This window comes from Schistocerca gregaria, chromosome 9, assembly GCF_023897955.1.
Source record: "Schistocerca gregaria isolate iqSchGreg1 chromosome 9, iqSchGreg1.2, whole genome shotgun sequence".
Lineage (NCBI taxonomy): Eukaryota > Metazoa > Arthropoda > Insecta > Orthoptera > Acrididae > Schistocerca > Schistocerca gregaria.
The window spans coordinates 192,106,175-192,132,347 of NC_064928.1; the positions used below are offsets into that span (position 1 = coordinate 192,106,175).

The window sequence follows — 26,173 nt, forward strand, 5'->3', positions numbered from 1 at the left end:
TGGTAACACCTGTTCCCGTCAGATCACCGATGTCAAGCGTTGCCGGGCTGGGCTAGCTCTTGGATGGGTGACCATCCAGTAGCAATGGCAGCGATAAGACTTTGCAGAATAACCATAGAATACCCATAGAATATATCTGCCCAAATCACCGCTGGACCCCCCGCCATGTTTCACTCTTGGGACATAAACTCTGCCAGAAGCTAGAAACAGAGTGAAATAAGACTGATCCAGCCAAATGACATTCTTCCATTGCTCCATGGTCCTAGGTTCGTGGTTTTAGAACCACGTTTTCCTGTTACGAGCATTTCCATCACTAGTGAGTGGTTTTGGAATTCCAGATCGCCCAGAAATTCACAACTTACGGCGCCATATTTGCTTTGTTTTGGTGCTGATACTGTTCATCTAGATCTATGTCTATATTCCGTAATCCACCGCACAGTGAGTGGGGGAGGGTACCGTGTACCACTGCAAATCATTTCCTCTCTTGCACCACTCGCGAGCGAGGGAAAAACGACTATCTATATGCCTCCGTATCAGCGCTAATTTCTCGTATCTTATCTTCTTGGTCCTTACGTCCAAGCTATATTGGCAGCAGTGGAATCGTTGGGTAGTCAGCTTAAAATGCCGATTACCTAGATTTTCTGAATAGTGTTGCTCGAAGACAATGCCGTCTTCCCTCCGGCGATTCCCATTACGGTTCCGAACCATGTCCGTAATAATTGCGTGTTGTTCGAACCTGCCGGTAACAAATCTAACAGCTCGCCTTTGAATTCCTTAGATGTCTTCCTTTACATCTACATCTACATGAACATGGATACTCTGCAAATCATATTAAAGTGCCTTGCAGAGGGTTCATCGTACCACCTTCACAATACTCTATTATTCCAATCTCGTATATCTTTCCGTACGAGCTTGATTTCCCTTATTTTACCTTGGTGATCGTTCCTCCCTATGTAGGTCGGTGTCAACAAAATATTTTCGCATTCGGAGGAGAAAGTTGGTGATCGGAATTTGGTGGGAAAGATTCCATCGCAACGAAAAACGCCTTCCTTTTAATGATGTCCAGCCCAAATCCTGTATCATTTCGGTGACACTCTCTCCCATATTTCGCGATATTACAAAACGTGCTGCCGTTCTTTGAACTTTTTCAATATACTCCATCAGTCCTATCTGATAAGGATCCCACACAGAGACGGACAAGCGTGGTATAGGCAGTCTCCTTAGTAGGTCTGTTACATTTTCTAAGTGTCTTGCCAATAAAACGCAGTCTTTGATTAGCCTTCCCCACAACATTTTCTGTGTGTTCCTTCCAATGTAAGTTGTTAGTAATTGTAAAACCTAGGTATTTAGTCGAATTTACCGCTTTTAGATTAGACTGATTTATCGTGTAACCGAAGTTTAACCAGTTCCTTTTAGCACTCATGTGGATGATCTCACGCTTTTCGTTATTTAGGCTCAACTGCCAATTTTCGCACCATTCAGATATCTTTTCTAAATCGTTTTGCAGTTTGTTTTGATCTTCTGATGACTTTATCAGTCGATAAACGACAGCGTCATCTGGAAATAACCTAAGACGGCTGCTCAGAATGTCTCCAAAATCGTTTATATAGATAAGGAACAGCAAAGAGCCTATAACACTACCTTGGCGAACGCCAGAAATCACATTTGTTGTACTCGATGACTTTCCGTCAGTTACTACGAACTGTGAGCTCTCTGACATGAAATCACAAATCCAGTCACATATCTGAGACGATATTCCATTAGCACGCAATTTCACTACGAGCCGCTTGAGTGGTACAGTGAGAAAAGCCACCCGGAAATCCAGAAATACGGAATCGATCTGAAATCCCTTGTCAATAGCACTCAGCACTTAATGTGTATAAAGAGCTAGTTGAGTTTCACAGGAACGACTTTTTCTAAACGCGTGTCAATAGACCGTTTTCTTTGATGTAAAACATAATGTTCGAACACAATATATGTTCTAAAATCCTGCTGCATATCGACGTTAACGATATGGGCTTGTAATATAGTGGATAACTCCTACTACCTTTCTTGAATATTGGTGTGATCTGTGCAATTTTCCAGTCTTTGGTTACGGATTTTTCGTCGAGCGAACGGTTGTATATGATTGTTAAGTATGGAGCTAACACATCAGCATACTCCGAAAGGAGCCTAAGTGGTATACAGTGTGGACCAGAAGACTTGCTTTTGTTAAGTGATTTAAGTTGCTTCACTACTCAGAAGATACACTCCTGGAAATTGAAACAAGAACACCGTGAATTCATTGTCCCAGTAAGGGGAAACTTTATTGACACATTCTTGGGGTCAGATACATCACATGATCACACTGACAGAACCACAGGCACATAGACACAGGCAACAGAGCATGCACAATGTCGGCACTAGTACAGTGTATATCCACCTTTCGCAGCAATGCAGGCTGCTATTCTCCCATGGAGACGATCGTAGAGATGCTGGATGTAGTCCTGTGGAACGGCTTGCCATGCCATTTCCACCTGGCACCTCAGTTGGACCAGCGTTCGTGCTGGACGTGCAGACCGCGTGAGACGACGCTTCATCCAGTCCCAAACATGCTCAATGGGGGACAGATCCGGAGATCTTGCTGGCCAGGGTAGTTGACTTACACCTTCTAGAGCACGTTGGGTGTCACGGGATACATGCGGACGTGCATTGTCCTGTTGGAACAGCAAGGTCCCTTGCCGGTCTAGGAATGGTAGAACGATGGGTTCGATGACGGTTTGGATGTACCGTGCACTATTCAGTGTCCCCTCGACGATCACCAGAGGTGTACGGCCAGTGTAGGAGATCGCTCCCCACACCATGATGCCGGGTGTTGGCCCTGTGTGCCTCGGTCGTATGCAGTCCTGATTGTGGCGCTCACCTGCACGGCGCCAAACACGCATACGACCATCATTGGCACCAAGGCAGAAGCGACTCACATCGCTGAAGACGGCACGTTTCCATTCGTCCCTCCATTCACGCCTGTCGCGACACAACTGGAGGCGGGCTGCACGATGTTGGGGCGTGAGCGGAAGACGGCCTAACGGTGTGCGGGATCGTAGCCCAGCTTCATGGAGACGGTTGCGAATGGTCCTCGCCGATACCCCAGGAGCAACAGTGTCACTAATTTTCTGGGAAGTGGCGGTGCGGTCCCCTACGGCACTGCGTAGGATCCTACGGTCTTGGCGTGCATACGTGCGTCGCTGCAGTCCGGTCCCCTACGGCACTGCGTAGGATCCTACGGTCTTGGCGTGCATACGTGCGTCGCTGCGGTCCGGTCCCAGGTCGACGGGCACGTGCACCTTCCGCCGACCATTGGCGACAACATCGATGTACTGTGGAGACCTCACGCCCCACGTGTTGAGCAATTCGGCGGTACGTCCACCCGGCCTCCCGCATGCCCACTATACGCCCTCGCTCAAAGTTCGTCAACTGCACATACGGTTCACGTCCACGCTGTCGCGGCATGCTACCAGTGTTAAAGACTGCGATGGAGCTCCGTATGCCAAGGCAAACTGGCTGACACTGACGGCGGCGGTGCACAAATGCTGCTCAGCTAGCGCCATTCGACGGCCAACAGCGCGGTTCCTGGTGTGTCCGCTGTGCCGTGCGTGTGATCATTGCTTGTACAGCCCTCTCGCAGTGTCCGGAGCAAGTATGGTGGGTCTGACACACCGGTGTCAATGTGTTCTTTTTTCCATTTCCAGGAGTGTATTTACTTCTACGTTACTCATGTTTTATCCGGCCTGGTACGGGAGCCAGACAGTCGACCAGTCCTCAAGAACAGATCTCACCACTGCCCTATATGCAGCCTCCTTTACAGGTGAACCACACTTCCTTAGAATACTCCAAATAATCAGAAGTCGACCATTCTCCTTCCCTACCACAATCCTTACATACTCGTTCCATTTCATATCGCTTTGCAATGTTGCAACCAGATATTTAAACGAGGCGGCTGTGTCAAGCATTATTCTACGAATGTTGTATCTCAGCTTTACAAGGCTCTTTTCCCTACTCATCGACATTAGGTTTTCTACACGTAGACCTAGCTACCACTCATCACGTCAACTAGAAAATTTGTTTAAGTCGTCCAATATCCTCCTATAGTCACTCAACTTCGACACCTTACCGTTCACCAAAACTACCGCAGATTGCTGCCCACACTGTCTGCCGAATCATTTACGTGTTTAGAGAATAGTTGCAATTCGGAGTAGGTATTATAATCCATGAGGAAGAAATAAAAACTCTGGGGTTCGCCGATGACATTGTAATTCTGTCAGAGACAGCAATGGACGTGGAAGAGCAGCTGAACGGAATGGACAGTGTCTTGAAAGGAGGGTATAAAATGAACATCAACAAAAGCAAAACGAGGATAATGGAATGCAGTCGAATTAAGTCGGGTGATGCTGAAGGAAGTAGATTAGGAAATGAGACACTTAAAGTAGTAAAGGAGTTTTGCTATTTGGGGAGCAAAATAACTGATGATGGTCGAAGTAGAGAGGATATAAAATGTAGACTGGCAATTGCAAGGAAAGCATTTCTGAAGAAGAGAAATTTGTTAACATCGAGAATAGATCTAAGTGTCAGGAAGTCGTTTCTGAAAGTATTTGTATGGAGTGTAGCCACGTATGGAAGTGAAACATGGACGATAAATAGTTTGGACAAGAAGAGAATAGAAGCTTTCGAAATGTGGTGCTACAGAAGAATGCTGAAGATGAGATGGGTAGATCACATAACTAATGAGGAAGTACTGAATAGGATTGGGGAGAAGAGAAGTTTGTGGCACAACTTGACCAGAAGAAGGGATCGGTTGGTAGGACATGTTATGAGGCATCAAGGGATCGCCAATTTGGTATTGGAGGGCAGCGTAGAGGGAGACCAAGAGATGAATACACTAAGCAGATACAGAAGGATGTAGGTTGTAGTAGGTAGTGGGAGATAAAGAAGCTTGCACACGATAGAGTAGCATGGAGAGCTGCATCAAACTAGTCTCAAGACTGAAGACCACAACAACAACAAATTATAAGGTGGCTTAATGGGTACACAAGTAGGAGCGCTAGCAGAGAAAGCTGTTGGTGGGAAGTGAGTCAGTAAACTTGCTGTTTTAATCGACCTTACCGTTATGGAGATCATGGCATCACTCATGGCGCCAGCCATCTCATCCTCCGACATCTCGTCTGGTAACAGCAGGTCATGGTTGATGCCAATAACGGTGTCGTAAATGTTGCGCATTGCTGCCTTGAGTGCCGGATTGTAGATCTCGGTGGCGGTGCCTCCTGTGTTGGCCAGGCGCTCGCACAGGTAGAGGCCGCCCTCGTGGAAGGCCTCCAGAAATCCCTCCAGCAGCTGGAACCGAGCAGCACACTCTCAACGTGCGTCTTCTCCACTGCGACTGGCAGATGACGGAGTTTATCCCATCTACATGATAGGTAGCAGTTCGTAAGTGGAGCGAATCAGGGATTGTGTTGTGTACCACAGGGTTCTGTCTTGGGTCCTTAGTTGCTCCTAATATACAGTGTGTTTCAGGGTATCGCTGACAAACCTTGAGGAATGACAGGTCGCATAAAGAGCAACACATTTTTTTTAAAATCAAGGAACATACAATCTTAAATGCGGTATTAGTTATAATGATGAATACACACAATTGCTCAATAATTATTATTGTTATTAGTCACGTTCTGACAGAAATTTACACGAATTGTTGGGTTGGGTTGTGCTGGGGGTAGAGACCAAACAGCGAGGTCATCGGTCTCATCAGATTAGGGAAGGATGGGGATAGAAGCCAGCCATGCCCTTTCAAAGGAATCATCCCGGTGTTTGCCTGGAGTCACTTAGGGAAAACACGGAAAACCTAAATCAGGATGGCTGAGGGCGGGATTGAACCGTCGTCCTCCCGAATGCGAGTGTGCTAACCATTGTGCCACCTCGTTCGGTTTACACTCTGTGCCGCAATATGTGCTCCACACCTTCGTATGAATGCCTGTCCAACTCTGGAGGCCATGTCAGTATTATGTTGGATGTGATGGAATGCATTAGATTTGGGCTGTCAGCTCACTCTAGTGGGATTTTGAGTAATGTCTACCATACATGCCTCCAAAGAAAATAATCAAGGTACACAAGTCAGGCGAATGTGATGGCCGCACCACAGGGCCTCCTCATGCTATACAAAATCAGTTAACTCTGCTCGTCTATCAACACTGAAGTGAAGCTGGTATCAGAGGCCTCCAGCAGTTCTGGAAGTGTGGTCTGCAGGAACTGTAAGTAAGATGCTCCAGTTAACCTGTGTAGGAGTATTACAGGACTTGGAGATGATTTTCGACAATTTACTCCCAGCAGAGCCTCTGCTGGTGTGATCTAATAGCAACTGCATGAGTGGATTCATTGTCCCATATGTGGCTGTTGCTACTGTTGAAATAACCACCACGCGTAAACAAAATTTCATTTCTAAATAAAACATGTCTGTGGAAGGTAACATGATTTACTCTTTGGTGTGTGAACCACTTCGCAAACTGCATACAATATAGGTAATGGACTGGCCCTAAAACCTGCATCCTTTGAAGATGGTATGCATGTAGGCTGTACTCTTTCAGTACTTTTGAAATACATACACTATCTGTTTGCATTGCAGCTGCGCTGCTTTAAGGTTCATTCACAGATCACTTCACCCTCAAAATCTGGGGTTCTGATGTCATGCCTACCACCACCAATATGCTGACGGTGCAAAGTGGCAGTTTTTTCTAAGTGTCCAGGAACTACAGCAAAGAAACTGTGGTATGAATGTGTTCTTTTAGGGAACCGATTTTCGTAGAAACAAAGAGCTGCTCTTTCAGTTCCATTTGCCTCAGTGTTACACAAAATCATGTCAGTCAGTTCATCTGAACTACACTGCACGTTTCTGAGCTGTGTGCATTATATATCAGGGCCACTTGCTTATAGCGACAGTAGCTGTTTTTGGCGAATGTCTTCGACCAGTAGCTGGGTAACCTATGGACGCCTTACTGCCTCCGGCCAGTGTGACCGTGCGGTTCTAGGCGCTACAGTCTGGAACCGCGTGACCGCTACGGTCGCAGGTTCGAATCCTGCCGCGGGCGTGGATGTGTGTGATGTCCGTAGGTTAGTTAGGTTCTAGGGGACTGATAACCACAGATGTTAAGTCCCATAGTGCTCAGAGCCATTTTTTGAACCTTACTGCCAGGCGTCACCGAGCAGCATACAAGGGTCTCGTCGATGGAACTGTGATAGTTCGGGGTCTGCTCTCTCAGCAGACATTTTGACATCCTTGTGGACTGAAGATCACGTAAATTCAGCAGCCTGGACTGGGATACGTACTGATGGCGCCAAGACGCTGGTTGAATTTCGAAGGTCAGCCACTCAATCATTTAGGAGAATCAAAAACGAGTTGGGAGTCTGTTTCACCCCAGGACTGTGGATTTTATGATAATCACCGCACTTCTGAATTTGATAAGTAACGGTCCTAACCAGCCCTAAGCAAAGAAGGCACAGCAGAAAAGTGGAAGGAATATATAGAGGGCCGTACAAGGGCGATGTACTTGAGGGCAAATGGAAGAGGACGTAGATGAAATTGAAATGGGAGATACGATACTACGTGAAGAATTTGACAGAGTAGACAACATTCCGTTAGAACTACAGACAGTTTTGGGAGAGCCAACCATGAAAAAACTCTACCATCTGGTGAGCAAGATGTATGATACAGGTGAAATACCCTCAGAAGATAATAATTCCAATCCCAAAGAAAGCAGGTGTTAACAGATGCGAAAATTATCGAGCTATCAGTTTAATAAGTCATGGCTGCAAAATACTAACGCGAATTCTTTATAGACGAATGGAAAAACTAGTAGAAACCGACCTTGGGGAAGATCAGTTTGGATTACGTAGAAATGTTGGAACACGCGTGGCAATACTGGACCCATCGGCTTACCTTAGAACATAGGTTAACGAAAGGCAAACCTATATTTATAGAATTCGTAGGCTTAGAGAAAGCTTTGTGACAATTTCGACTAGAGTTACTCTCTTTCAATTTCTGAAGGTGGAAGGGGTAAAACATATCGAGCGAAAGGCTATTTACAATTTGTACGAAGCCAGATGGCGGTTATAAGCGTCGAGGGACATGAAAGGGAAGCAGTGGACGGGTAGGGAGCGAGACAGGATTGCGATGTCGTTCAATCTGTATAGTGAGCAAGCAATAAAGGAAATAATACATAAATTTGGAGTAGGAACTGAAATACATGGAGAAGATATAAAAACATTGAGGTTTGCCGGCGACATTGTAATTCTGTCAGAGACAGCAAATGATCTGGAAGAGAAGTTGAACGGTCTTGAAAGTAGGATATAAAATGTACATGAACAAAAGCAAAGTCGAGGATAATGGAATCTAATCGATTTAAATCAGGCGACGCTGAGGGAATTAGATTTGGAAATGTGAGACTTAAAATAGTAGATAAGTATGGAAAGTAGACGAATTAAATCGGGTGATGCTGGAGGAATGAGATTAGGAAATGAGACACTGAAATAAGTGGATGAGTTTTGCTATTTGGAAGCAAAATAACTTTTGAGGGCGGAAGTATAAAGGATATAAAATGTAGACTGGCTCTGGCAAGGAAATCGTTTCTGAAGAAGAGAAATTTGTTAACATCGAGTATAGATATGTCAGGAAGTCTTTTCGCAAAGTATTTGTATGGAGTGTATCCTTGCGTGGAAGTGAAACATGGACGATAAATAGTTTAGGCAAGAAGAGAAAAGAAGCATTCGACATGTGGTGCAACAGAAGAATGCTGAAGATTAGATGGGTAGATCATGTAACTAATGAGGAGGTATTGAATAGAATTGGGGAGAAGAGGAGTTTGTGGCACAGCTTGACTAGAAGAAGGGATCGGTTGGTAGGACACGTTCTGAGGCATCAAGGGATCACTGATTTAGTATTGGAGGGCAGCGTGAAGGTTTAAAATAGCAGAGGGAGACCAAGAGATGAATACACTAAGCAGATTCAGACGGATGTAGGGCGCAGCAGTTACTTGGAGATGAGGAAGCTTGCACAGGATAGAATAACATGAAGAGCTGTATCAAATCAGTCTCTGGAGTGGAGACCACAACAACAAAAAATAACGGTTGTGGCTCCAGGCATCCTGGTTATCTTTCTAGCGAGCGAATGATTTTCCTGTGGTTGGCCTAATATAATGTGGGGCGAGTACAGGCTCGTTTGTGTCTGTGATGGGCTATCTGTAGCGGTTTTGAGCAGGTTTCGCGACATTTGGCAAAGGTGAGCTAATCATTAAATTTACCGCTGGCAGTTTACAGTTTTGTTGTCATGCTGCTAAGTTAGTGTCTCTATAAGTTCCTCATTTTTATGTTGTCTAGGAATCTGCATGCTTTGGCGTTTGTAGTTCTTGTGCTAGCCAACCCATTTCATAATTATTGTGCAGAATTCAAGAAGTAGCACGGAAGTGGCCCTTTCCTAATTGTCACGTGTACCTCCGAAATTTGCGAGTAGATGTAAGTTCATATAAACTTAAAAAAAAAAGACGAGAAACCCGGGTTCGAGTCCGGTCCGGCAGATATTTTCCCTATCGTCATTCCATTATATTATACAACTGGAGGTGATTCGTATTCGCAACCGCGAATAAATTTTATGTCTTTCATAGCAGCTGAAGTAGCCGCTTCGTAATTCTACAGAGCACAGGCACTGCACTTTCGTATTCGTGATTATGGCCACGCCGCTAATTTAGTGGTTCAAGATTATTATTATTAGTAGTATTATAGTTAACGCTTGACTTGAAGCACTTTGTCGCAGATATTGGTTTTAGTATTTTATTTTAGCTGCTGCTGCACTTATGCAACTATTCGGGATTTTAAAATTGTGAATATTGTAGTTTCTTGTTTTGAGTTAATTTTTTTTTGCTTAAATGTTATTGACTTTCCACATTAATTTTTATCCTTTCTCGTTATCTGATTGTTTTGTTACAGAAGTAATAAGTTTTTATTTATGGAAATACTATTTAATTCGCAAAGTACCTTAGCACTCTCCAATCAGCTACCCATCACTTCGCTTTGATTGAGTACTAACTGCAAGAAAATCTAATATACGGTGGCCTGTGCTATGCTCACGTCACGCGTAAAAACTCTAGATTAAGTTGTTCAAACATACAGACAGACAGGTACGGCGGTCTTAGACAAAACTTTATAACGTGATATCTTTTCTCCCATGGTCCGATTCTGACGAAATGAAATCCTTTACCGTGCCCCACGTTATGCTGAAGTACCTGTGAAAATGTATGAAAGTTCATCAAGCAGGTAAGTGTGTTCAGACAGAGAAGACTGATCTAATAAATTTTGAATCACGATATCTTTTAGTTCCGTGATCCGCTTTTGATGAACTAAAATCTGTGTGGTGCCCCGAGCTGTGCTCAAGGTACCTGTAAAACCCCGTGAAAATTCGTCTAGTAGTTTTGGAGAAGTGTGTTCAAACAAATAAGCAGGCAGACATGACATTTTTACAGTTTATTACTAGTATACACTGATGAACCAGAACATTATGACCATCTGCATAACAGCTTGTTTGACAGCCTTTGAAACGAAATACATCACTGATTCCGCGTATCAGGGATCCGACCGCTTGTTGATAGATTTGTGGAGGTACGTGGCATTAGATGTATCCGCACAGGTCATGTAATTCGCGTAAATATCGTGGGGCTGATTTGCGTACGCGGTGATGGTGCCAGGTAGCGACCCAGACAGGTTTAGTAAGATTTACATCAGGCGAATTTGGTCGCAGAGACATCAACTTCAGTTCACCATAATGCTCCTGAGGTCATTGTAGCACGGTTCTGGATCGTAGACATAGATAATTATACTGCTGAAAGATGACATCAAACCATGAAGGGATGAAGGTGGTTCGCAACTGTTATCGTGTCGTCGATTACTACTACAGGTCCCATGCATGTGCAGGAGAATATATGCCATACGAGGCGTGACAATAAAGTAATGAGACTGATTTTTTTTGCTAGATGTGGCAACGCTACAGGCTTGCATAGGCACAATATCTTTGACCTTGGTGTATAAGCTGCTTCTAGTCCAAGCGGCACATCGATGCAACTGCTCAGTCGTGAGTTGTGCTGTAATAAGTTAACACGTGTTTGTGTCTCTCGTTACGTTAATGGAATTGCATAATATTGCGCAACGGCATGCCATTTTTTTGCGTTAAATTGGGTGAAAACGTGACGAAAACTTACGGTAAGCTTCAGAAGGCTTTTGGAAAGGAGGTCATGTCAAGAGCTCAAGTTTTTCGTTGGCATAAAATGTTTAGTGAAGGCAGAACGAATGTTGAAGATGAAGACCACAGTGGACGACCATCAACCACATGGACGGATGTCAACTTGGCCAGGGTGCGTGAACTAGTACGATCTGAACGAAGATTACCCGTGAAAATGATTGCAGAAGAACTGAACATCAATCGCGAAACGGTTCGTTTAGTAATAACTGAAGATCTTGGTATGAGAAAGTTATTTGGAAAAATGGTCCCCATACTGCTCTGTCAGTACAGCAATTTTTCGCCTCAAAACAAATTTCAGTACAACCACAGTCACCTTATTCAACAGATATCGCTCTGTGCGACATTTTTTCCCATTTCCAAGAGTCAAAACGGTGGTCAAGGGACACCATTTTCAAACAATAAAAGATGTCCAAAAAGCTGGGACGAGGGTGTTGGAGGATATTACAGAAGATGAGTTCCAGAAATGTTACCATCTATGACAGAAGCGCTGGAAAAGTGTGTGCAAGCAGAAGGGAACTACTTTGAAGGAGACAACACTAAACTTGACTAAAACGGTAAGCAACATTTTTTTTTCCACATCAGTCTCAGTACTTTATTGTCGCACCTCGTAGCGTAATACTGTTCCCATCAGGCTCCATCCGTGGGGCGCTGCACGTTTCGAGCCGCCGTTTACCTCGATGACGGCGTTTGTGAAGACGACCACTGACCTCTTGTAGCAAAAATGTGATGCACCCGAAGAGTCGTCACGCTTACATTGATCGACGGTCGAATTCCGAAGGACCCGCTCCCGCTCCAGTCACAATGACGATGTCGTTGGGTCTACATGTGAACACGTAGGGATGTTCTGCTGCAGAACTCTATGTTCAATAATGCACCGTGAACAGAGTGCTCGGAAACACTTGTTACTGCACCAGCACTGTGCTCTTTCGGCAGAGATGCCACAGGTCACCATCTATCCTACTTTACCGAACAGACGAGATTCCGAACCCCACGTTTTTTAAGAGTCGCGTTTAGGGAAATTTTCACTGTCCTACATCTACATCCATACTCCACAAGCCAGCTGACGGTGTGTGGCGGAGGGTACCTTCAGTACCTCTATCGGTTCTCCCTTCTATTCCAGTCTCGTTTTGTTCGTGGAAAGAAGGATTGTCGGTATGCTTCTGTGTGGGCTCTAATCTCTCTGATTTTATCCGCATGTACTCTTCTCGAGATATACGTAGGAGGGAGCAATATACTGTTTGACTCTTCGGTGAAGGTATGTTCTCGAAACTTCAACAAAAGCCCGTACCGAGCTACGTCTCTCCTGCAGAGTCTTCCACTGGAGTTTATCTATCATCTCTGTAACGCTTTCGCGATTACTAAATGATCCTGTAACGAAGCGCACCGCTCTCCGTTGGATCTTCTCTATCTCTTCTATCAACCCTATCTGGTATGGATCCTACACTGGTGAGCAGTATTCAAACAGCGGGCGAACAAGCGTACTGTAACCTACTTCCTTTGTTTTCGGATTGGATTTCCTTAGGATTCTTCCAATGAATCTCAGTCTGGCATCTGCTTTACCAACGCTCAACTTTATATGATCATTCCATTTTAAATCGCTCCTAATGCGTACTCCAAGATAATTTATGGAATTAACTGCTTCTAGTTGCTGACCTGCTATATTGTAGCTAAATAATAAGGGATCTTTCTTTCTATGTATTCGCAGCACATTACACTTGTCTACATTGAGATTCAATTGCCATTCCCTGCACCATACGTCAATTCGCTGCAGATCCTCCTGCATTTCAGTACAATTTTGTACTTTTACAACCTCTCGATATACCACAGCGTCATCCGCAAAAAGCCTCAGTGAACTTCCGATGTCATCAACAATGTCATAGCAACGGTCCTACGACACTCCCCTGCGGCACACCTGAAATCACTCTTACTTCGGAAGACTTCTCTCCATTGAGAATGACATGCTGCGTTCTGTTATCTAGGAACTCTTCAATCCAATCACACAATTGGTCTGATAGTCCATACGCAGCTCTTACTTTGTTCATTAAACGACTGTGGGGAACTGTATCGAACGCCTTGCGGAAGTCAAGAAACGCGGCATCTACCTGGGAACCCTTGTCTATGGCCCTCTGAGTCTCGTGGACGAATAGCGCGGGCTGGGTTTCACACGACCGGCTTTTTCGAAACCCATGCTGATTCATACAGAGTAGAATTCTAGTCTCCAGAAAAGTCATTATACTCGAACATAATACGTGTTCCAAAATTCTACAACTGATCGACGTTAGAGATATAGGTCTATAGTTGTGCACATCTGTTCGACGTCCCTTCTTGAAAACGGGGATGACCTGTGCCGTTTACCAATACCTTGGAACGCTACGCTCTTCTAGAGACCTACAGTACACCGCTGCATCCCGTAGATGTTGACGATAATAACACGTGAACATTCGACCATCTTCGCCGTTTTCAAGGTATTTCTTCACACGCTCTGCTTAATAATAATCTGGCCTTTGTCAAAGTCGCTTATCTCAATGGAGTTCCGCATTTGCAGCCCGTATCTTCGCTAGGGTGATCACCTGCTCGTGTCTGCTGGCTTACTTTTGTTACTGCGTCACGTGACCGTAACGCTACAGGCTGTCTCGCGGTGGGCAGTGGTCAGAATTTTTTGGCTCATCAGTGTAGATTCAGTGCTATTATATAGTGTTCGGGTGAATTCAGTGTTGAAACATGACAGCCGGAAAAGCTACAAACCACCTGAAGACGTTCCCTGTAAGAGGGAACGGAACATTGGGCTTCAAAAGGAAATTCCTCCAGCCACGGCGTAACAGCCTGGATAATTTACTTATCAAGGTGACCGGTTTCGACCACTGCTGTGCTCATCTTCAGACCATTAAGTAGGAACCTATTTCCGTTGGAGTGATTCTCCAACAGAAAGAGGTTCCTACTTAACGGTCTGAAGATGACCACAGCAGTGGTCTAAACCGGTCAAATTGATAAATAAATAGTGATCAAGACTGTTTTTAATCGTAAATATTTGTAACAGACTGATCACTACCACTCCCATAATGTATCAAAAAGCCTGGATAATTTTAATATGTATTACCTGGGCTGGTTAACTCACCTCAGAGTGGAATGTAGGGTTGATCAGTTTTCGGTGAAATTTCCAAGGGCGACCGCCAAGGGTGAGTAAACCATCTCCGCAGAACATCCGGAGGACACGCCGGATGAAGTATGTGCGGTCTACCATCTTTGATGTTAGCAAGACGTGTTGCACATCATCTGGGTGCAGCACGATCACCACCAACAGTGGCCCCATGTAGAACCTGTCGACAGCACAACAAGGGTACCAACTTGTTCACTTTTGTCACGGCAGACAGCTTTACACATACAGTTAACTAAAATCAGTGTAGCACAACAGTTCACATACCCGACGATACACCAGTGAGGAACTTTACACGACAGAACAAGGAATGTGCAGTTCTCTAGGTAGTCATTATGATATGCTGTCTCCGTGTACTGCAAAAATAGCCTCGAAAACCTGCGCAAAATTTTAGAGGTGGCCTGCATCTGTTACTGGAGGCCTGTCTCAACAGGTTTTAGACACACTGACGGAAAAAATCTCAACACAAAAAATAATTAATGTAGAGAAGTGAAATTTCTGGACTGCATTTGTCTAGTAACACACTTTAAGCGATCAACCTTGCGAGATGACAGGTTGATGTAACCACGAGATACACCAGAGCAAATAAGAAATCCTGGTACATTAATAATCGGTGTAACCATCAGAATGTTGAATGAAGCACACAAACGTGCATCATCCAATGTGTTGTACAGGTGGTGGATGTAAGTTGGCAGGTAGCCAAGAGCGCTAATGCACTGCTTCCTGGACACTGGTAGGCGCGCTGGCCCCGGAGCGAATTCTCCCGGCGGATTAACGACGAGAGCCGGTGTGCCGGCCAGCCTGGATGTGGTTTTTAGGCGGTTTTCCACATCCCCCTAGGTGAATACCGGGCTGATCCCCACGTTCCGCCTCAGTTACACAACTCGCGGACATTTGCAACACGTTCGCACTCTTCCATAGCTTACATTAACCACAGACGGCTGGGGTACACTACTTCCCTCCTGGGGGGGCACGCGGTGGTGGCAGGAAGGGCACCTCTTCTTTTAGTCATCAGTCTACTGACTGGTTTGATGCGGCCCGCCACGAATTCCTCCCCTGTGCTAACCTCTTCATCTCAGAGTAGCACCTGCAACCTACGTCCACAATCATTTGCTTGCCGTATTCCAATCTCTGTCTTCCTCTACAGTTTTTGCCCTCCACAGCTCCCTCTAGTACCATGGAAGTCATTCCCTCATGTCTTAGCAGATGTCCTATCATCCTCTCCCTTCTCCTTATCAGTGTTTTCCACATATTCCTTTCCTCTCCGATTCTGCGTAGAACCTCCTCATTCCTTACCTTATCAGTCCACCTAATTTTCAACATTCGTCTATAGCACCACAAATGCTTCGATTCTCTTCTGTTCCGGTTTTCCCACAGTCCATGTTTCACTACCATACAATGCTGTACTCCAGACGTACATCCTCAGAAATTTCTTCCTCAAATTAAGGCCGGTATTTGATATTAGTAGACTTCTCTTGGCCAGAAATGACTTTTTTGCCATAGCGAGCCTGCTTTTGATGTCCTCCTTGCTCCGTCCGTCATTGGTTATTTTACTGCCTAGGTAGCAGAATTCCTTAACTTCATTGACTTCGTGACCATCAGCCCTAATGTTAGGTTTCTCGCTGTTCTCATTTCTACTACTTCTCATTACCTTCGTCTATCTCCGATTTACTCTCAAACCATACTGTGTGCTCATTAGACTGTTCATTCCGTTCAGCAGCGGTATGAGCTGTCAAGCTGATTGTGCGATATTTCTCGCACTTGTCAGCTCTTGCCGTCTTCGGAATTGTGTGCATGATGCTTTACCGAAAGTCAGATGGTATGTCGCCAGACTCGTATATTCTACACACCAACGTGAATAGTCGTTTTGTTGCCACTTCCCCTAATGATTTTAGAAATTCTGATGGAATGTTATCTATCCCTTCTGCCTTATTTGACCGTAAGTCTTCCAAAGCTCTTTTAAATTCCAATTCTAATACTGGATCCCCTATCTCTTCTAAATCGACTCCTGTTTCTTCTTCTATCACACCAGACAAATCTTCGCCCTCATAGAGGCTTTCAATGTATTCTTTCCACTTATCTGCTCTCTCCTCTGCATTTAACAGTGGAATTCCCGTTACACTCTTAATGTTACCGCCGTTGCTTTTAATGCCACCAAAGGTTGTTTTGACTTTCTTGTATGCTGAGTCTGTCCTTCCGACAATCATATCTTTTTCGATGTCTTCACATTTTCCCTGCAGCCATTTCGTCTTAGCTTCCCTGCACTTCCTATTTATTTCATTCCTCAGCGACTTGTATTTCTGTATTCCTGATTTTCCCGGAACATGTTTGTACTTCCTCCTTTCATCAATCAACTGAAGTATTTCCTCTGTTACCCATGGTTTCTTCGCAGCTACCTTCTTTGTACCTATTTTTTCCTTCCCAACTTCTGTGACGGCCCTTTTTAGAGACGTCCATTCCTCTTCAACTGTGTTGCCTACTGCGCTATTCCTTATTGCTGTATCTATAGCGTTAGAGAACTTCAAACGTATCTCGTCATTCCTTAGAACTTCCGTATCCCACTTCTTTGCGTATTGATTCTTCCTGACTAGTGTCTTGAACTTCAGCCTACTCTTCATCACTACTATATTGTGATCTGAGTCTATATCTGCACCTGGGTACACCTTACAATCCAGTACCTGATTTCGGAATCTCTGTCTGACCATGATGTAATCTAATTGAAATCTTCCCGTATCTCCCGGCCTTTTCCAAGTATACGTCCTCCTCTTGTGATTCTTGAACAGGGTATTCGCTATTACTAGCTGAAACTTGTTACAGAACTCAATTAGTCTTTATCCTCTTTCATTCCTTGTCCCAAGCCCATATTCTCCTGTAACCTTTTCTTCTACTCCTTCCCCTACAACTGCATTCCAGTCGCCCATGACTATTGGATTTTCGTCCCCCTTTACATACTGCATTACCCTTTCAATATCCTCATACACTTTCTCTATCTGTTCATCTTCAGCTTGCGACGTCGGCATGAATACCTGAACTATCGTTGTCGGTGTTGGTCTGCTGTCGATTCTGATTAGAACAACCCGGTCACTGAACTGTTCACAGTAACACACCCTCTGCCCTACCTTCCTATTCATAACGAATCCTACACCTGTTATACCATTTTCTGCTGCTGTTGATATTACCCGATACTCATCTGACCAGAAATCCTTGTCTTCCTTCCACTTCACTTCACTGACCCCCTACTATATCGAGATTGAGCCTTTGCATTTCCCTTTTCAGATTTTCTAGTTTTCCTACCACGTTCAAGCTTCTGACATTCCACGCCCCGACTCGTAGAACATTATCCTTTCGTTGATTATTCAATCTTTTTCTCATAGTAACCTCCCCCTTGGCAGTCCTCTCCCGGAGATCCGAATGGGGGACTATTCCGGAATCTTTTGCCAATGGAGAGATCATCATGACACTTCTTCAACTACAGGCCACATGTCCTGTGGATACACATTGTGTCTTTAATGCATTTGTTTCCATTGCCTTCTGCATCCTCATTTAGTTGATCATTGCTGATTCTTCGGCCTTTAGGGGCAATTTCCCACTCCTAGGACAAGAGAGTGCCCTCAGCCTCTATCCGCTCCTCCGCCCTCTTTGACAAGGCCATTGGCAGAATGATTCTGACTTCTTACGCCGGAAGTCTTCGGCCGCCAATGCTGATTATTTATCAAAATTTAGGCAGTGGCGGGGATTGAACCCAGGACCGATGAAGTGTTGATTATGAATCAAAGACGCTACCCCTAGACCACAGGTCTATCCACCACTTAAACTTACTATGCCTCATCCAATTAACCATGGCCGCCCTGCTTAACTGTGGGACAAGTCTCCGACAAAGAAAGAAAGAAAGAAGAAAATCTACTGACTTGCTTGATGCAGCCCGCCATGAATTCCTCTCCTGTGCCAACCTCTTCACCTCACAGTAGCACTTACAACGTATGTCCTCAATTATTTCCTGAATGTACTCCAATTTCTGTCTTCCTCTACAGTTTTTGCACACTACAGCCCCCTCTAGTACTAGGGAAGTCATTCCTTCATGTCTTAACAGACGTCCTATCACCCTGTCACTTCTCCTTGTCATTGTTTGCCACATATTCCTTTCCTCTTCAATACTGCGCAGAACCTCCTCATTGCTTACCCTATCGGTGTACCTAATTTTCAACATTGGCCTCTAGCACCACATCTCAAATCCATTCACTCTTTTCTATTCCGGTTTTCACACACTCTACGTTTCATTGGCATACAACGCCGTGCTCAAAATGTACATTCTCAGAAATTCCTTTCTAAAATTTTCGCCTATATTTGATGACTGTAGACATATATTGGCCAGGAATGCCCTTTCTGCCATTGCTAGTCTGCTTTTGATGTCCTCCTTGGATTGCTTTCGAGTGTCGAGCTGTGAGTTGCTGAAACTGTTGTTATTTTGATACATCTCTTTCCCCACCGCAAAGTACTTGTCCGTTACACTATGGTGAGTAAGTGCTGTGTACCGGGCTGTACTGGCAACTACTGTACTGCGAAATAGATATCTGTGTTCAGATTTCCAAAGGAAGAAGTGGACACATGCTATTCGACAGCAGAACTGCACTCCCTCTGAACATTCAGTGGTAAGTATCAACAAGTTACATTATTAACAAAAGAACCGAAGCTAATTTCGTAAGAATAAATTACAACTACAAAGAGTTCACTGTTTACTTTCATTGAAAGTATTGTTTAAACGATTTTTATTGTTCCGATTTAGAATGTTTCAGTATGTATTAACTGTAAAGTGTGTAAGTTAACGTAAAACTATAGATAACAATGTAAGCAGTGTATTTGATCTAGGCTAGCAGTTACAAATGCAAGTCAGGTTACCAAATGCCCTGGCCCTAAAGTTTTTGCGTTTGATGAGCAGCATTTTTGTATTATTAACAACAAAACATTTTGAGGTAGTATTAAGTACTTATCTCACAATGTGTCAAAGATGTGCGGCATACTTTTACTGGTGTGAAATCTTTATATCTTAAGTACAATTAATTAATTTCGAAATTATTATGGAACAATTTTCGTTTCATTTCATTTCCAGGTTAGTCAAGAACACTTCAATCAGAGTGACCTGATTCTTCAAAGCACAGCAGTTGACTGGAAAACAGGGAGAGCTTTGACATTGTCTCTAGAAAAACCAAGCCTGAAAGAAATGCAGTGCCATGTTTCCTGCCAAACTCTCTCAGTTATTTAAGCTCAAGACAAGATGTTCAACGACAGCCCCGAAATCAAAGAAGACAATGGCTAGAAGCAGATGCCTTACGTAAAGCTACATCCGAAAGTATAGAAACAGCTTTTGCACAGAGGGAAAATGACAGTTTTCAAGATTATAGTGCATTTTTGAAAAAAAGTGAGAATGTTACATTAAATCAATAGTAGAGTAAAGTTGTGAAAGAAGACTGTATTTGTTCCTCTACCTTAACGTTGAGAAAACTCCACATGATATTGTGTATTTAACAGTTTGTAGAAAACCTCAGTCTTAAACTGCATGTAAATGGTGTTGAGATTGTTGCCAGCACACTTCCATAGAAACTTTGCAAAGTAACTGTAGTAGAACATGTGATTAAGCTGTGTACAGACTATATTAGTGTCAGGGAAAGTGATTTACACATGTCAGTTATTCACTCCCTTCTTGAAGCATTTCCAGTCGAAGAATGTAAGAGAAAGGTTGTTCCAGTCATGAGGTCACAATGTGCATTATGTCTTCAATCCAAGGCACACCATACATTTGGTCCGGAGGTTTTGATTCTTTGTTCTGTGTTTACAATTTCTCCACATGCTTACAAGTTTTTACGATCATCTGGTTTTGTCATTCTACCACATCCAAACACATTAAGGAAGCTTAGTTGTAATATAAACGTGAACCAAAGTAATCCAAAATTTTTAAGTCATTTGAAAGATGAAGTTTCATGTTTGGAACCACATGAACTGTTTGTTACCTTTATGCTAGATGAGATCCACATCAAACCATAGATTATAAAGGGGAAAATATTACTGGAATGACTTTGGATACTGCTGAAATAGCAACCAGTGCACATGTATTCATGATTCAGAGTATTCTTTCTCATTTCAAAACTGTTGTACATGTATTGCCTGTGAAAAACTGAATGCAGAGAGCTTGTTTAATGTAGTAAGAACTTTAGTAGTAGGTATAGAAGCACCTGGCTTTCAGGTTGTTTCACTTGTTACAGATGATGATGCCATTAACAGAAAATGTTTTACGTACTTTGAAAATCCACCACAAGCCAGTTTTGTATACCCATCTCGTACAGATGGTAAAAGACCAATGTTTTTTCTGCATGACACTGTCCATATTTTTAAGTGCATAAGGAACAACTGGATACATCTGAAGAACCACAGGCAAACATTTTGTTATCCAGATTTTGATAATTGTTAGGTATGTATCTTTTGGTGCAGTTAGAGAAGCACATGACTTAGAGAGCCAAAAACTGTTAAAATATGGTTATGGGTTGTCTGGGAAAGCCCTGTGGTCTTCATCTTTAGAAAGGCAAAATGTTAAGCTGGTGACTCAAATATTCAGTTATTATGTAGAAAGTAGCATTGGATGAGTTGAGGCCAGTTCATAATGTAGAAAACTGAGAAGGTACTGCTAAATTTATAAATCTTATTAGGACTTGGCGGGGGATTGTCAATGTTAAAACATCCTGAAGAGACTTCACCATAAGGAAGAAATGCAGAAGCCTCTGACCAATAAAGCAAGAGACATACGTTAGTTTTCTTGATAAATTTCTTACTTGGTTAGATAAATGGAGAAGTTTAGAGTTAGGGAACGGGAAATGGCCTGTGAAAACTTACAAAGCACTTCGACTCACAACATATGGCTTAATGCAAGTAACTGAATACTGTTGCAAGGAACTAAACATGTCATATATTCTGCCAGGTAAGTTCCAAACTGATTCTCTGGAAGCAAGGTTTGGCCTATATAGACATTTATCAGGGTGTCAGTATCATATCTCACTTATGTAGTTGTTAGAAACTGAAAAGAAGTTAAGACTGATGACTGTTTTAGAGCTCAATGCTCCCCCACAAGAGAAACTGAGAATTGTAGAGATGCATAGTTGTGATGAAAGTACTGAGAGCAGTGTGAATGATAGTGAATATACCTTTAATGTCAATGTCAGTGAAGATGATTTAAAAATGTTGGATCTGAACTCCCAGTTTTAACTTACATTGGTGGTTTGTGTTACCACTCATTGATTAGGAAACTTCAGTGCACTGACTGCACAGATTTTTTGATACCGGATAGGTCAATGACAACTGAGAAACATTGTAATTTAATTAGACAATTGGACAGAGGAAGTTTCAAATTCCAACGTGAATTTCCTGTGACAGTAGTTATGTACCGTTACTTGACTCTACAAAAGTTACTGGCAACATCATCATTCCTGAAGCTGCTGAATCAAAGAGCAGTAGCAGTTGAAATAATTTGAAAATAATTATGGCTGATGACCTGTTGTGTGAAAGTTCTTGTCCTCAGCACACTGTACCAGAAATGTGTAAGAAACTTATATGAACTACTGTAAATATAGTACTAAATAATTTTTGTAAAAAGAAAAATGATGAAACTTCTGTGCAGTCTCTCCAAAGTTCTAAGAAGAGGAAACTTCTAACACTATGCCACAATTTGAAATAAACTTTTTTTAAATTTAATATCTTTAATCATCTGAAGTTCCCAACAAAAAAATGTTTTACTCAATGATGAAATGTGTTTTGTGTAAAATCGAATGCAAGTGCTGCACAGTGTCTTCAAAGTGGTAAGAATCAAAAATCTACGTCTTAATGGCCACAATTCCGCAACATTTTTGTAATATTGCTAAAAACACATCGCTCGCTCCGTGTCACTAACCTCCAGATAATTAAACTGCTTTTAGCCTTTAAATGAATGATGTTATGTTCTGTCAAGTGTTAAACCAAATGTAAGTGCTCTACAGTTTCCTGATAATTGTAAGAAACAAAACTGAGTCTTTCTGGCACAGCCTTAACATCTTATTTTATTGCTTAGCATGAATTGATTGCTACCTGTCATTAGCCTGCATCTGAACCCACAGTAATTCAGAAACTATTGAGTAAGAAGGTAAGGGATATGTGGTACAATTTCCTGGATAAGTTCATTACTTGGTTGGACAAATGTAGAGGTTTAAAACTGCAGAATGGTAAATTGCCCCTACAGAAATATACAGCACTTAGGGTTACCACATATGGCTTAGAGGAGATAAATTATTACTGTTGTGGAGAACTAAATATGTCATATATCCTGCAAGGTAAATTTCAAACTGACTCACTAGATACTGGTAGCTTGATTTGAACTTTACTGGCGATTATATGGAAGTCAGTATCTTACACTCCTGGAAATGGAAAAAAGAACACATTGACACCGGTGTGTCAGACCCACCATACTTGCTCCGGACACTGCGAGAGGGCTGTACAAGCAATGATCACACGCACGGCACAGCGGACACACCGGGAACCGCGGTGTTGGCCGTCGAATGGCGCTAGCTGCGCAGCATTTGTGCACCACCGCCGACAGTGTCAGCCAGTTTGCCGTGGCATACGGAGCTCCATCGCAGTCTTTAACACTGGTAGCATACCGCGACAGCGTGGACGTGAACCGTATGTGCAGTTGACGGACTTTGAGCGAGGGCGTATAGTGGGCATGCGGGAGGCCGGGTGGACGTACCGCCGAATTGCTCAACACGTGGGGCGTGAGGTCTCCACAGTACATCGATGTTGTCGCCAGTGGTCGGCGGAAGGTGCACGTGCCCGTCGACCTGGGACCGGACCGCAGCGACGCAAGCGACGCACGGATGCACGCCAAGACCGTAGGATCCTACGCAGTGCTGTAGGGGACCGCACCGCCACTTCCCAGCAAATTAGGGACACTGTTGCTCCTGGGGTATCGGCGAGGACCATTCGCAACCGTCTCCATGAAGCTGGGCTACGGTCCCGCACACCGTTAGGCCGTCTTCCGCTCACGCCCCAACATCATGCAGCCCGCCTCCAGTGGTGTCGCGACAGGCGTGAATGGAGGGACGAATGGAGACGTGTCGTCTTCAGCGATGAGAGTCTATTCTGCCTTGGTGCCAATGATGGTCGTATGCGTGTTTGGCGCCGTGCAGGTGAGCGCCACAATCAGGACTGCATACGACCGAGGCACACAGGGCCAACACCCGGCATCATGGTGTGGGGAGCGATCTCCTACACTGGCCGTACACCTCTGGTGATCGTCGAGGGGACACTGAATAGTGCACGGTACATCCAAACCGTCATCGAACCCATCGTTCTACCATTCCTAGACCGGCAAGGGAACTTGCTGTTCCAACAGGACAATGCACGTCCGCATGTATCCCGTGCCACCCAACGTGCTCTAGAAGGTGTAAGTCAACTACCCTGGCCAGCAAGATCTCCGGATCTGTCCCCCATTGAGCATGTTTGGGACTGGATGAAGCGTCGTCTCACGCGGTCTGCACGTCCAGCACGAACGCTGGTCCAACTGAGGCGCCAGGTGGAAATGGCATGGCAAGCCGTTCCACAGGACTACATCCAGCATCTCTACGATCGTCTCCATGGGAGAATAGCAGCCTGCATTGCTGCGAAAGGTGGATATACACTGTACTAGTGCCGACATTGTGCATGCTCTGTTGCGTGTGTCTATGTGCCTGTGGTTCTGTCAGTGTGATCATGTGATGTATCTGACCCCAGGAATGTGTCAATAAAGTTTCCCCTTCCTGGGACAATGAATTCACGGTGTTCTTATTTCAATTTCCAGGAGTGTATATCATGTAGGTAGTTGTTAGAATCAGAGAAGAATTTGAGACTTATGAGTATCTTAGAACTAAATGTGCACCCATATAGGAAACTGAAAAATGTACAGAAGAATGGTGATGATGAGAATCCAGCAATGTGTATGTTGATGATGCTTCATTTTGTGATATGTGCCAATGATGAATATTTAAAAAATATTTAAACAGACGTACCAGTTTTAACACACATTGCTGGTTTATGTTGTCACTGATTACTAAGAAAACTCCATTGTTTAGGGTGCACAGATGTCATATTCTGCCATCCAATGTCTTGCTACTTCAGTACATTGCTATGTCAAGCAATGAAAGGCTTAATAGTTTAGTAATACATCAGGTGGCCTTGGTTGTTCAACATTTCTTACTATATGTGATATATGCCTACTTATAGAACTCATTTGAAAAGTGTTTATCTTCAGTGCCAGAATGAACATCAAATTGTCAGGTTTTCTAAATAGAAAAGCACTTTCTTAGTACCAGACAGCAATAATGAGAGTTGTGGTTGGTGATTTCTATGTGACAAAGGAAGTAACCTGTAGAGAGATTGAGAATGGTAAGTAAAGAGAGCCTCAGCCTTTTGATCACATTCTTACATGTGATGCACTTGGTTGTTTTCCATTTCCTACTAATATTACCTGTCATAACATTTTTATATTGTTTCTAGAAGTGTATCTTCAATAGCTGAGTGAACTTCAAATTGTCAGGCTTTTCTTAAAGGAAAGAGCAGTCCCTTAGTATCATAGTGCAAGACAGAATCTTGTGTTCAGTGATGCCTATGTTAAAAGGAGAATATTTGATGTCTAACCTTTGTTTCCATTCTTTATTACTGGGAATACACTTGTAAAAATTCTTCAAAAGAGCTGTTACCATGAACATATGAGTAAATTCAGAATAGTCAGGTGTTTTACGAGATAAAGCAAACTCTTGTTACCTTATTGTAACCGAAAGTTGTGAGGGTTTTGCTACTTATGACAGTGTTTAAGATAATTTACTTGCAGTTTAATGGCTTGAAAATGTTAAGCCCTGCTGTCAGTTAGCATTTGTCACCACCTGTATGCGAGTTTTACAGCTAAATAGTGTTCTGACAATTATAAAATATTGGCAAAGTTCCTCCATCGATTAAACTTATTCCTGCCCGTATATGTAATCGCTATTTCGTTATGAACCTTTATGCTGTTACAAGAATATATATAATTTGGTATTTGGTTCGAATTATCGATTAGTTCGCTCCTTTCTGTATGACGGACAGAAGGTCGTTGGCATCAGGCGCGTCTATAGGGACGTGTCCATGGACTGCTGCGTTGGCTATGGGCCGTTTAGTGTGACGTCACTAACACTCCTGGGCGGCCTTGTTATCCCCGGGGGTGTCGGTACTGTGAGCCAGAGCCACACACCGAACACTATGATCTTCCCTCTGGTTATTGCCACGTGACCGTTCCACGATTTTGTTGTGACCGAATAACTGATAATGGTCGAAGTAGAGAGGATATAAAATGTAGACTGGCAATGGCAAGGAAAGCGTTACTGAGGAAGAGAAATTTGTTAACTTCGAGTACAGATGTAAGAGTCAGGAAGTATTTTCTGAAAGTATTTGTATGAGTGTAGTCATGTATGGAAGTGAAACATGGACGATAAATATTTTAGACAAGAAGAGAATAGAAGCTTACGAAATGTGGTGCTAGAGAAAAATGCTGAAGATTAGATGGGTAGATCACGTAAGTAATGAGGAGGTACTGAATAGAATTTATGACATAATTTTCACCAGAAGGGATCGGTTGGTAGGATATGTTCTGAGGCATCAAGGGATCACCAATTTAGTATTGGAGA

The 26,173-nt window shown here is 43.5% G+C and overlaps 1 protein-coding gene across 2 annotated transcripts in view; it reads right to left on the reverse strand.

Annotated features, from left to right (window-relative positions):
• Positions 1 to 26,173, reverse strand: part of LOC126291982 (cytochrome P450 4C1-like) — a 167,196-nt gene that overhangs the window by 64,685 nt on the left and 76,338 nt on the right. Inside the window, exons 3-4 of one of the 2 annotated variants that reach the window (XM_049985738.1) lie at positions 14,424 to 14,625; positions 5,140 to 5,367 (exon numbers count right to left, since the gene is read on the reverse strand). In XM_049985738.1, the coding sequence (XP_049841695.1) occupies positions 5,140 to 5,367; positions 14,424 to 14,625 (430 nt within the window). The remainder of the gene's footprint in view (positions 1 to 5,139; positions 5,368 to 14,423; positions 14,626 to 26,173) is intronic. The other variant, XM_049985739.1, reaches the window with a different exon arrangement.